The 13,907-nt window shown below is 41.6% G+C and overlaps 1 protein-coding gene across 20 annotated transcripts in view; it reads left to right on the top strand.

The window, feature by feature from the left end:
* Mbs (Myosin binding subunit) overlaps positions 1–13,907 on the top strand; it is a 277,656-nt gene that overhangs the window by 98,344 nt on the left and 165,405 nt on the right. For 18 of the 20 annotated variants that reach the window (XM_067757376.1, XM_067757383.1, XM_067757387.1 and 15 more), the window contains 5 exons: positions 797–909; positions 3,836–4,136; positions 4,212–4,471; positions 4,556–4,650; positions 8,474–8,629. In XM_067757376.1, coding sequence (XP_067613477.1) covers positions 797–909; positions 3,836–4,136; positions 4,212–4,471; positions 4,556–4,650; positions 8,474–8,629 — 925 coding nt within the window. Of the gene's footprint in view, positions 1–796; positions 910–3,835; positions 4,137–4,211; positions 4,472–4,555; positions 4,651–8,109; positions 8,446–8,473; positions 8,630–13,907 lie in introns of those variants that run through there. The other 2 variants (XM_067757386.1, XM_067757380.1) reach the window with 2 other exon arrangements.

The raw sequence follows: 13,907 nt of genomic DNA, 5'->3' as shown, positions 1-13,907 counted from the left end.
GTGTGGTCCTTAACCGATTTCGTTAATTTTTCTTCAAAGCGTTCCTTATAGTAAAGGCAACCTTTCTGCTGAATTTTGTTACGATAGGTTTAACGATCTTTGATTTATGATTAATAATATTTGTAAAATTGCTTTTATCACAAGTGGGCGGTGCCACGCCCATTTAAAAAAAAATTTTTCAACATTCTAGGTGTATTATTTACTAAATAATCAGGTTTTTTGTGTTTTTCAAAATGTTATATATATAAAAAGTGGGCGTGGTTATCATCCGATTTCGCTCATTTTCAATACCAATCTATTCTGGGTCCAGATAAGCTCGTGTACCAAAAATTTGGTGAAGAAAGACATCTCAATATTTACTCAAGTTATCGTGTTAAGGGATAGACGGACGGACGGAGGGACGGGCATGGCTCAATAAAATTTTTCTTCGACACTGATGACTTTGATATATGGAAGTCTATATCTATCTCGATTCCTTTATACCTGTACAACCAACCGTTATCCAATCAAAGTTAATATATTCTACGTGCAAAGCACGCTGAGTATAAAAAACACAAAAAACAAAAAAATGGTATTGCTTCGACCTTCGGCTGACTATTCACATCTGCTATTACTCAAACCAACGAGCAGCAGCGTTGACTCAAAAATTAGTTCTGATATCACTCCGAAAAGTGTTAACATTGCACTTAAGGTTTTTGTGTATAGGAATCACTCCTTCATTTTCTGGTGATTATTTGCTGATAAACGCTATAAACGCTGACCATCTAATTATCTTTTATTTTTTCATTAATTTTAGGCCTGCATTGATGATAATCTTGAGATGGTAGAATTTCTAATCGAACATGGCGCTGATATAAACAAACAAGATAATGAAGGTTGGACACCTTTACATGCCACAGCCTCATGCGGGTGAGTAAGCTTAACTTAAAGGAAAATCGATGGTATTGCACTTCTGAAAACAATGAAATGTAAAATTTATTAAAAAAAAAATTTCAAACTACGACAAAAGCCTAATGGAATAACAATTTCGTTTAATGAAGTAATTATTTTTTACTTTTCACACATGATGTTTTCATGGTCCATGCTTCTGCACCAAAGCAGGACGGGTACGAGAAGTAACTTGTAGAGCGCGATTTTCGTTTGCCGAGAGAGGACTTTACTTTTCAATTGCCTGCTTAGTCCAAAGTAGCATTTATTGGCAAGAGGGATTCTTCACTGGATTTTTAGACTGGCGTTGTTATGGTTGACAACAGTGGCGTGGTTGCCAGGGCGGAGACCTGTTGACTCTGTGCTGTACACGGAACGGAGTCACTGAAATTTCGCTTAGTTTCGAACGGCTCAGAGTGGTCATTCTCAATTCTTACTGAGCTGTTGTTGTTGTTGTAGCGGTAAGGACAGTCCCCGAATGCCTTGGGGAGTGTTATCGATGTTGATAGTCCTTTGCCGGATGCAGCTCCGCTACGTTCCGGTAACAAGCGCCATGGGCTGGTGTCTTAGCCCGACTATCTCGGGAACGATTGACCACATGAAACCTTCAAGGCCATATACCATGAGGAACTTGGGATCGCCAGAGCCTCGGCTGTTAAAGTAACAGGACCCGCCATAGGTAGGTGAGGTTGACAATTGGGTTGGAGAAGCTATGTTTTGCGCTGGAAACACCTTGAAAGGGTTGCGCTACACAACCCCTTAAATCGATTTGGTATTTTAATCGCCTCTAACGACAGGTATACCTGCCGCGGCTATATTCTAAGCCCCTTAACCAGCTGGGGGATGACCGAGCTGATGGTGTTGCTCAACGTCCAACCAGCCGGTACACGGTGGGCTTCAATCTTTCGCATAATAAGACTGACAGTCCCTTACATGCGATATTAAGAAGGCTGATTCCGTGATAGTTGGCGCAGTTTGCAGTATCCCCCCTCTTGTGGATTGGAAAAGGAGCAAAGATTACAAAGTACTCGTCCTACATTATTTTGCAAAGAAGCTGATGGATGCTTCTTACCAAATCCTGGCCGCAGTTTTTAAATAGCTCCGCAGGCAATCCATAAGGGCCCGTGGCCTTTTTGTTGTTTAATCTGGCTATTGCTATTCATCAAAACCGGGGGGGGGGGGGGGGGGCATTAATTCCATAATCATGCAACCCCTCGTATGAACTTGGTATTTTAGTCGCCTGTCACGACAGGCATACCTATCGCGGGTATATTCTAAGCCCCTTAACCCGCTGGGGTTAAGTGTAGTCTCTGGACATCAGTTACCAGGTCGCCGTTTTCGTTTTTACAGGACTAAAAACCTTACGCTTGTCGCCGAATTTTTTGATAAAATTTGTGGGCGTTATTCCTGGTGGCTAGCAGCTCAAGCTCCTCGTACTCACGCCTTTCTGTTTAGGCGTACCGCTTCCCTTTTCACACCTTCTTGTTGCGATCGCTTTTAACGTGGCTCTGTGGGCAGCGTTTTTTCTTTGGGTTGCAATGCGGCATTCTTCGTCGTACCAGTTGTTTTTCGCCGGTAACTAATTTTTTCCTCGACGGTGGTACGATGTGCTTTAGAGATATGCTCCCACTGCTGGAATGGAAACCTATGGAGTCGGGGTGACTTGTGCTCTCAAAAAGCACGTGTTAGAGTCGAGTTGCGAAATCATTGCCAGTCTGTTGCAATTGCAGCCATTCGATGTCTACCTTTCCTTGTTTTTTTTTTGCTTCTGTTTTTAGTCGCGCAAGGGCGGGCACGTATTTTGGCTGCGACGAGAAAATGACCCGAGTTTATGTTAGGTCCTCGAATCGAGCGCACATCTAAATCATTGGAGGCATACCCGCCCGTTTATCACAACTGTGTCGATCTGCGTGTTTATCGATGGAGGGACAACCTTGAGCTTGATGAATATTTGTACGAGGTACATCGTGCGAGAGCACAGATGAACGATATTTTACAAAATTTCGCTCTTATTCGGATATCGGCGAGACGCTCGTCCACAGGCGGAAACGTCAGTACATGGGGACAAATTCTATCTCCCAATACGAATGCGACACCGAAATTGCACTTTTTTCATGACCACTTCAGAAAATGTCACAATTGTTGATAGTTTTTTGCAATTGTTTGTCCATCGCATTTCTGATGGCGGTGATATCAGTTTTTACCTCCACGAGGGCATCAACCAGCCAGGAATCTGCACCCATCCCATTTAAGGAACGGACATTCCAGTTACATATCCTCAAATCATAGTCCTTTAAACATTTGCAGGGGTCGTAAACAGTTAAAGGTTGTCCTTTTATCCGAGGCTCCCTTTTGGTTTTCATTGAAGTGTGGTTTTCAGCCCGCTCAGCGGGGTGAAAGTACTTACTTGCACGTATAAACCTACAGCAAGCCGCATGGTTCACGACAGACGCCCGATTGCAGCCTCGTCGATGCGATGAAATCACCAAGCTAGCCCTTAAAGCGATTACGTGGGAGTGCCCTCGCTCAGTGACTACCCAGAGGATTCTCACCGCAAACGACCGGCAGTAGTGATCAGCTTTAACCGCGTGCAAACGAAACCCTCTGGCCATTCCCTGGTAAATGGCGGTCAGAAGCTTTCCCCACTTGCGTGGACTTCTAATATAGCTCCACCCTCCCTTTCCGTTTATAAATTCCTAGAATACAAAAAAAAAAAAAAACCTAATACAATTTGGAAATCATTTTTGCTGTTTGTTAATTTGAAGGTGATCTATATTAATGCTTTGAATATTCATTTGTTGTTTTCTGTTACCACATTCGCATTTAACTGAACGCTTTACTAATCGCACTTGCATTTGCAAAATAATATTTCTTGTTTTTTTTTTTTTTTTTTAAATTTTTCATGCAGATTTGTGAGCATAGCACGTTATTTAGTGGAACATGGTGCCGATCCGGCCACTGTAAATAGCGATGGTGATTTGGCCGTGGACTTGGCTGTCGATATACAACATTTGCCGATGATGGATTTCATGCAAAAGGTAATGACTGAACATAATATCGACTGTGAGAAGGCGCGACAAGCGGAAGAGCAATTAATGTTGAGTGATGCCAAAAAATGGTTGCGCAGTGATGCGTCCGAAGTTGATCGGCCGCATCCAAAAACTGGTGCCACAGCGTTGCATGTTGCAGCAGCTAAGGGTTATACAAAGGTGATGAGCAAATTTGTTTTGATTTATTTTTGAATTTAAAATATTAAAACATTTTTTTTATTTATTTGACTTTAGGTTATAAGTTTACTACTCGCCGGACGTGCTAATGTCGATAAACAGGATAATGATGGTTGGACGCCATTACATGCGTCAGCACATTGGGGACAAAAAGAGGCAGCCGAAATGCTTGTTAATGCTATGGCCGATATGGATGTACGCAATTATGCCGGTCAAACTTGTATCGATGTAGCCGATCGTAAAATGGCCAAATTTTTGGAAGAATTGCGTAGTACTAGCAATAAACGTGTCAAACGTCGTCCTTCTAGTCAAATCAGGTTGAGTATTTATATTTACAAAAAAAAAAAAAAAAAAAAAAAAAAATTATTCGTTTTGTAATTGAATTTCTTTTTCATATATAGAATCTCAGATAAAATTGAAAATCACATTGATAATACACCAACGAAAATTATACGTGTTGAAGTAAAATCGGACCAATCGAAGGATCAAGCGAATGGTATAGAAAATATATTTTAAACATTTTTTTTTTTTAAACACATTAGGCATAAGATAGCCTAACTAACTCTGTGCAACATTTTGAAAATAATTGATTCCAACTCTGACTGTAAAGCCTGCAATATTTTTCGAATTTAAATACATGTTAGAGCAACAGGCCTTGTTTGTGTGTATATATAGTAAAATTTCAAGAGGACTATTTTTATAACTCTCATGAAAATGAAATGGTATATTAACTTTGGCTCGAATCTCAAAATTCTAAGTCCTTAAAGGAAAATAGATAGACCCACCATTAAGTATACCGAAATAATCAGGATGAAGAGCTAAGTTGATTTAGCCATGTCCGGCTATCCGTCTGTTTGTTTGTATGCAAACTAGTCCCTCAATTTTTGAGATATCTTGATAAAATTTGGTGAGCAGGTATATTTAGGTGTCCGATTAGAAATTTGTGGGAACCGGCCGGATCGGACCACTAAAAAAAGAAAAACAGGATTTTTGTCATATCTTCCTCAATTCATCAGATTGAAGCTTCAAACTTCACCATATGCTTTCGCATATTGCACATATTGTTGTGTGACAAAATTGATGAGATCGGTCGTATATATACAGCCCGATTCTAAATTCAAAAATTCCGTGCGAGTTTTTTCCCTTCTCCCATTCCTCGTATTCTAAATAAAAATTCCTTGTGAGTTTTTTCACTTCTCCCTTTCTTCCTATTCTGGAAAATGTTCGAAAAAGCGGAAACCGGTTATGGAAGAAAAGTAGGTATTATGAATGTGAGGGAGAGGGAGATTTCTCTGCCATTTCATAGGAGTTTTTTCACTTGTTAAATTAAAGGGAATGCATCAAAATAGTTAAAGGAAATTGGTTCTTTTAAGAAAGCACACTTATTTGTACAAATTTGTGCTAAAATATGAATGTACGTTCTACCACAATATTCTCACTGTTAATACAACAACAACAACAACCACAATAGTCTTTATTTTAAGTAGAAAAGTATATCATAAGCAACAGAAGAGCTCTTGGTATATTTGATGCAGCCAAACCAGAAATTGCGCAAGGATTTTTAAGAAGGCTTAAATAGATTTTGGCATATGGCGAAAGACGAACTCAACTCGACTTGGCCGCCAGAAAATTGCTTTGCTGAATTTGTGTTACCGCCGTCTTCTTCTTCTTATGCTCCTCTGTTGATGTTGCTGTGGCACAAATTCATTACTCATTTATGTGAATAACACATGAAATGCAATACTGTGCATTGTTTATCTTTTATTTCTTAATTTGCAACAATAATTAAACTTTTCAATTTTATAAACGAAATAAGAAATGCGCAACGAAATTTCAATTCACAAAACAGCTGAGTTCGAAAATTCGAAATTCCTATTCCCCAATTACGTTTACGTCATATATTGTTCATATATACGTGACTCGTAGTCATAGTTTTTACATGCAGACCACAAAAAACGTGAAACTTTGCATCCTCACACAAAGTACCTACCTATTTTTATACTCAGCGTGCTTTGCACACAGAGTATATTAACTTTGATTGGATAACGGTTGGTTGTACAGGTATAAAGGAATCGAGATAGATATAGACTTCCATATATCAAAATCATCAGTATCGAAACAAAATTTGATTGAGCCATGTCGGTCCGTCCGTCCGTCCGTTAGCACGATAACTTGAGTAAATATTGAGATATATTCAAGAAATTTGGTACACTAGCTTATCTGGACCCAGAATAGATTGGTATTGAAAATAAGGGAAATCGGATGATAACCACGCCCACTTTTTATATATATAAAACTTTGGAAAACACAAAAAACCTGATAATTTAGTAAATAATACACCTAGAATGTTGAAATTTGACATGTAGACTGATGTTGAGACTTGATAAAAATTTGGAAATTTTTTTAAAATGGGCGTGGCACCTCCCACTTCGGATAAAATCAGTTTTACAAATATTATTAATCATAAATCAAAAATCGGTAAACCTATCGTAACAAAATTCGGTAGAGAGGTTGCCTTTACTATAAGGAATGCTTTGAAGAAAAATTAACGAAATGGGTTAAGGACCACGGCCAATTTTATATAAAAGATTTTTAAAAGGGTCGTGGACGAACAAAATGGTATTTCATTTCCCAAGTGGATTTATAACAATAAATAGGAAAAACTTCAAATTTAAAAAAATGGGCGTGGCACCGCCCCTTTTATGACTAAGCAATTTTCTATGTTTCGGCAGCCATAACTCGAAGAAAAATTAACGGATCATAATAAAATTGGGTACACATATTTTCCTTATAGTAGAAAATATTTCTAGGAAAAATGGACGAGATCGGTTAAAGACCACGCCTACTTTTATATAAAAGATTTTTAAAAGGGTCGTAGACGAAAATAATAAGCTATATCTTAGCGAAAAAGAGCTTTGTGTCAATAGAATTTTAATTTCTAAATTGAATTATAACATTAAATTTGAAAACACAAACATTTTTGAAAATGGGTGTGGCACCGCCCCTTTTATGACTAAGCAATTTTCTATGTTTCGGCAGCCATAACTCGAAGAAAAATTAGCGGATAGTAATAAAATTGGGTGCACATATTTTCCTTATAGCAGAAAATATTTCTAGTAAAAATGGACGGGATCGGTATAAAACCACGGCACCTTAGATATAAAACAAGTTTAAAAGGGTCGTAGACTAGAATAATAAACTATAACTTAGCAAAAATTAGTTTTGAATCAACGATATTTCACTTATCAAGTTTTATTGTAAGAGGAAATGGGGAGACATTTTTTTTAAACGGTTGGTGCCACGTGTTATGTAGAAAAGTAATTTATCTGAAATGAAATGTACAATTGAAGCTCACTCTGAGTATATAATATTTCGTTACATCCGAACTTAGACACCTTTACTTGTTTATTTTATATTTATCTTAAAAATCGTTTAGGTATGTACAGCTGTTCACTATATATTTCTTATCGTATACAGCCGATTATTTGAAGATTACGAATGGGATAAGATTATTGTTTAGCCCCATTCATGAAAGGTATGAAGTCTTCGGCACAGCCGAAGACAGTCCCGTCCTTACTTGTTTTGAAACATTTCAAGCCATTAGCTCTATCAAAGGAACCATTTTGTCCTATCACAGCTCGCCAGATATTTCCACCGTCAGCGCAGAACTTATAAACTGCATTGAATGGCAGCCGATGCTTATCTTAGCATCAGCAAAATTCATCGCCTCTGAATAGCAAACTTTTAATAGTTAAGATTTTACTATATGCATCAGGATCTTTATTCAGAGCTGGAATTATTACGCCAACGAAAATCCCGTTGCACAGTGTAACTTTTTTAAGTATTTTTTCACTTATACTATATAATTTAAATTTTCTTTTCGCATCCTTCTTTTTTTACTGTGGAATCCCAATGTTTCGTTTGTGATCGTGTTATTGTTTTCAATGTTAATTAGGTTCACATGGTCGTTAAACTACATTCTTCATATTCCCTTTTTCATTTTAAATTCAGCCAAATATTTTCCAACACTATTGAGTTCAACACTCACCACACTGCCATTCATTCACTGCCTTTGTGTATTCACAATTTTAAATTTTTCTTTGTGTTTGGCTTTTTTACACAAAAACGTTTTTCCACTTCACTTTATTATAAATTTATGTACTAAATATCAAACTTCATACCCAAATTGAAAATAATTTTGAATGTAAAATACTTGAAACGGTATCATTTACCTGGCGTTTCATATATCCACCATTGTTGTGCTGTTTCTCGTTTCTATATGTAAAAAAAAAAAAAACATATGTTTGTGCGCCTAGCAGCTGCCATATCTGATAATGAACTGCCAATAATTGATAGTAGAAGCGAACAGCTGGATGTACATAATCTATCGCGTATAACGGAATATGATGAAACTGATTCTGAACTAACCGATTCAACAGAGAGCTCACATTCGACCAGTCTATCTGATCCGGAAGGTATCGTTTCTTTCGTGAATGAGTTTAACATATGTATGTGTGTGTGCGTTATTTTTAATTTTTTAATTTGTATTGTCACATCATTTTGTTGTTGGAAAGCTATTTTTTGTTGTTGATTACTTTTTGTTAGCTAAATTGGAAGTTGAAGTAAATTTTGTTTATATAACACTGTGTAAAGTCGCTTACAGTAGCATCACTCCACAATCAAAAAAACTGCTCACAGACATCTGATTAAAGGGGCCCCACCTCCCTGAAAATTAAGTACTCATCTCCGTAAGTACCATGAAGAAATGTGTCACTCAAGAAATCAGCCGTACGAGGAAAATAATCAAAAAAGGCCCTCATAGACTTGCACAAAAAGTCTTCAAATTGCTATTTCAACAAATACCCGCTGAACCTTCTTCCCAAAGACAAATACTTTAAGCTCGCAGTTGAGAAGAGCAACCTACCCAGGTAGACGCGCGTAACTCTAGCTCAAATTCGATTTAGATACTGTAATACGTTAAACTGCTTCTTATTTGTCCAGAATCGACCTCGACAAACCCAATTTATGTCTCGCTTGAAGCTAATGCCTCTAGTACCCATATATCTTTCCAACCATGTTGGAACTACAACTCTCCTCGGACTCTCGTTAAAAGATATTAATGACAATTTGTAAGTGATCGCACTTATTGGATGGGACGAAGCACTGCTATAACAACAACATTATCTTATCACATTAGAAATGGCCTCCCAGTGGGTTAGGGGGCTTAGAATATACCTGCAGCAGGTATGCCTGTCGTAAGAGGCGACTAAAATAACAAATTCATCCAGGGTGTTGTGTAGCGCAACCTTTCAAGGGGTTGCCAGCAGAATTTATAGCTTCTCCAATCCAATTGTCAACCACACCTACCCGTTGCGAATCCTGTTTCTTTAACAGCCGTGGCTCTGGCGATCCCAATTTCCTCATGGCCTTGAAAGTTTCATATAGTCATACTAAATTGTTCCCGAGATATTCGGGCTTGTACCTTAATGGTGCTACCCTCATTAGGGTAGGCACCTTGTCGTTGGTGTGAGGGCTTAGCCGAACTCCATAGGCGGAGCTGTTTAGGACTGACATCTACGCCGTTTCGCCTCATAGGAGGGCGGCGGGATGTCGGTGACCAAGAACTGCCAACCCCCTAATCCAGGGTGTTATGCGGACCGTGCCTATTGGACGATTTGCAGCCAGGGGATAAATTCGGTTGTATTCGAACGGAGCCTTCCCGATACCGGGCCATCTCGGGAAGTATTTATGGCCTTACCGCAGTAAGGGGCGCTGCTGTGGCGGACGGTTCTTTCCCCGTATATAATACTGGACCGCTGAGCCCGCCTTGTCGGGCAGGTGGTCGTACGACCAAGATGAACAACTCATTACCTGAATGTAATAAGGAGGATGTAAAGAGGAGGACTGAGTCGCAATCCAAGGACGACAAATACGAATTAAGCGATGCGTCGGACTCGGGGAGCGAGAGTAGTGCTGATTCAATGAACTCCGTGTTGGAGAAGCACACAAATGAAAACGGAGTAGCAGAGTGGAGAAGGGTACGGAGCAGAGGAAGTAAAAGAGCTCTCTCGCAGTACCGTGCAGCACTAAGAATTGTACAACGCTTGGGAGCAGTGGTCGACCCAACAGAAGTGGAGATCGAGCGCTTGGAATGGGCCCATGAAGCGGTAGAAGTAGGTCGAAGGCAGTTCAAAAGGTTTGCTGCGAGAAACCCTCGGTTCTGCAACCGGTACGAGGAGGAAGAAGCGTCGAATGGCAGAATGAAGAGGCAACGTTCGGCAGAAGGCGACAAGCCTGCTTTCAAGAGGAAGAAAGGACCCAGTCCTAGAGCCGCGAGGCAGGGCAGCCGCATAGACAAGACAAGTAGGCCCAAAGCTGTAAGACAGATGGGTTCCAATAGCGAGGTAGCAACTACCTCGAAAGCTGCCAGTCAGAGGGAAGTTCCAACTACGGAAGTAGGAGCTAAGCCAAAGGGAGATAACGCTAAGACTCCGGCTTTCTCGGAGGCGCTAAAGGGAGTTAACGCGAAGACTCCGGTGTTCTCGGAGGTTCCAAAGGGAGATAACACTAAGAGTCCTGCTTTTCCCGAGAAGATGAGTGATGTGGCAAAGCAGTCACTGACTGTGGCGCTGGTTGATCGTAGCAGTCCGTTCGGACAAATGACTACTGAAAGGTGGAGATCTGTGGAAAGCGAGCTTATTAGCTTAATGCTTAAGATGATGCGGGAACAACCAAGTAAGCCCCTTCCAACCTTTGGTTCGGGGGGATGGTATAATGGTGTGAAGATGATAGCGTGCGACAACATCGCGAGCTTGCGGTGGCTGGAGGAAGTCGTTCCAAACCTCCAAAGGCAAGGCACGAACGCGCGGTTTGAGGTGGTGGATAAAGCGCAAATCCCCACGGTACCAAAAGTTAAGGTATGGATACCATGCGTGATGAAGTCGGAGGATACACTGCGACCTGCAGAATCAGAATCCGAACATACCGACACAGGATTGGAAGGCACTTACTGTATCTCGGCCTACCGAGGATGGTCAGTTCTACATCTTGCAAATAAACAAGCAGGCGGAGGATATTTTGTACACGCAGCTTGGCAAAATGTTCTTTGGCACTGGCAAAATTTACATGCGACTCAGGAAAAGAAGTCCCGAGGATAAAAATCCTAACACGCTGGAAGTGGGCGAAGTCGAAAAGGACCTCAGAAGCCTAAGGGAAAAAAGACAGGTGGAGGTCCCCGACGTCACCACGAACGTGCTAGAAGAGGACCAACCGCTAAATGGTGCTGTGACTCGCACAGAGGAACACACGGCACAACATTCACGAGGGGCTGAAGGGGGCCTCGAATACTCTAAACCAAAAGGGCAAGAGGAGGACGACGACGTCAAGACGAAGGTGCTGGAGGGGGACAAACAGCCCAATGGTGCTGCGAGTCCTACAGATAAACTTCCAACACAGTAAAGTGGCGTCGAGCGAACTCCTCCTAACTCTTGAGGAGGGTTCTTTTGACGTGACGCTGATCCAGGAGCCGTGGCTCTCATCGGGAGGAAAGGTTCCTGGACTTAGCGCGCGCGGGTTTGGCGTTTACTACGCACAAACGGAAGGACGGGTGCGAGCTGTAGTAATGGTAAGGAAACAGCTGCATTCATATATGCTGCCTAATTACACCACCGAGGATCTCGTAGCGGTGGCCGTTGAGCAAAAGAATAAGCAGGCATTTATCCTGGCGTCCTGCTACATGGCCCATGCTGCGGAGGTTCCACCGATGGAGTGCAAAAGGCTAGTACAGGAGGAAGGGCGCAAAGGGCGGTTGGTCATAGGCGCAGATGCAAATGCGCACCACAATGCGTGGGGAGGAGCAGATACGAACGAGAGAGGCGAATCTCTATTTTGTTACATCCTGCAAACCAATTTGCAGATAGCCAACAGGGGAAATGTTCCTACATACATTGGTCCAACATCCAGCAATGTTCTGGATATTACATTGAGCTCCGAGCGTGATATATCAAGGTATGATTGGATGGTTCTCGATAGACCATCCTTCTCCGACCATGCGTATATAAGCTTCAGCATCCCACTAAAGAGGGTAGAGAAGGGAGGAACCTTTAGAAACCCTAGGCAACGAATTGGACTAAATTCCAGAAACATGTAGAAACGAAACTGGGACAACCCAAAGAGGTTGCTTATGTAGAGGAACTGGAGGAGTCGAATGAATTCCTAACAAGGACGCTTATGACTGCGTATAACAAAGCTTGCCCTCTAAGAAGATTCAGAGGAAAAGCAAAGCCGCCATGGTGGAGCAATGAGCTGAGTCTTCTAAGAAGACAGGTAAAAGAAATGTTTAAACTCGCAAAGACCGCGGAAAGCGAAGCGTGTGGGGACGAGTACAGGGATCTAATGAGGATCTACAAGCGTGAAATTACCAGGGCGAAGAGAAACTCATGGAAAAGTTTCTGTACGGACATAGAGTGCTCCAGTGAAACAGCACGGTTGAAAAAAGTCCTAGCAAAGGGAAACATAGTCCAGGGACTAATAAAGAAAGAGAACAGGGAATGGTCACGTGATAGTGAGGAATCCCTTGAGGTGCTTCTCGATACACATTTCCCATCGGGAGACGGTTTAGAAGAACCAGCAGACATCACTCACACTTCGATCACGGAGCTAGTGGTGCCGGGCTTGGTGACCGATACCAAGATCGAGTGGGCAGTGAAGACGTTTTCTAAGTTTAAATCGCCGGGCCCAGATGGTATATTCCCGGCCATGCTACAAGTCTCAAGTAGGGCGGTCGTGGAATGGCTTAAAATAATATTCGATGGGTGCATAAGACTGAATCATGTACCGCACTCTTGGAGAACTGCTCGTGTAGCTTTTCTACCAAAGGCGGGGAAGATCGGTCACGTGTATCCCAAAGACTATAGACCCATTAGCTTAACATCATTTCTGCTCAAAACCTTTGAGAGGCTGATAGATGTGTACATAAAGTCCAACGTGGATGAAAAGCTGCTCTCCACAACACAGCATGCGTACACCAAAGGCAAGTCGGTAGACACCGCATTGCATAGGGTGGTAATAAGCATAGAGAAATCCCTGGAATATAAGGAGTATGCTCTAGGAGTCTTCTTGGACATTGCCGGGGCTTTCAATAATGTTGCAAAATGGGCGATTATGGATGGTCTTAATTACATTAAAGTACATCCTGCCTTAATCACATGGATCGGCTGCATGTTAAATTGCAGAAAGATTACATCACAATGGGGATTGTACGAGGCCACGAAATCAGTGGACAGGGGCACGCCGCAGGGAGGGGTGCTATCACCTCTGCTGTGGACACTGGTCATCAACCAACTGCTCAGGCAATTTGATGAGGGACCCGTAAAACTTACGGCTTACGCAGATGACGTTGCAATTGTCATAAGTGGAAAATGCCTTCCAACGATTAGTTCTTTGATGGATCGGGCGCTTCGGGATATTCATACCTGGGCATCTAATGTCGGGCTGAAAGTCAATGCGGAGAAGACGGATATGGTCTTGTTTACAAAGAGGTACAAGGTCCCAAATTGGGCCAGGCCTAAGTTAGGAGCGGTGACCTTACAGGAGAAACCTTGCACAAAATATCTAGGAATCATCCTAGACAGTAAGCTGTCATGGAAGCTCAAAGTGGAGGAGAGGGTCAAGAAGGCCTCAACGGCACTCTATGCATGTAAAAGAATGCTGGGGTGTACGTGGGGCCTATCCCCCTCTCTTTCTCATTGGGTT

This window comes from Eurosta solidaginis, chromosome 5 (genome assembly GCF_040869045.1).
Source record: "Eurosta solidaginis isolate ZX-2024a chromosome 5, ASM4086904v1, whole genome shotgun sequence".
In the NCBI taxonomy this organism is placed as follows: Eukaryota; Metazoa; Arthropoda; class Insecta; order Diptera; family Tephritidae; genus Eurosta; species Eurosta solidaginis.
This window is presented reverse-complemented; position numbering and strand designations above follow the sequence as displayed.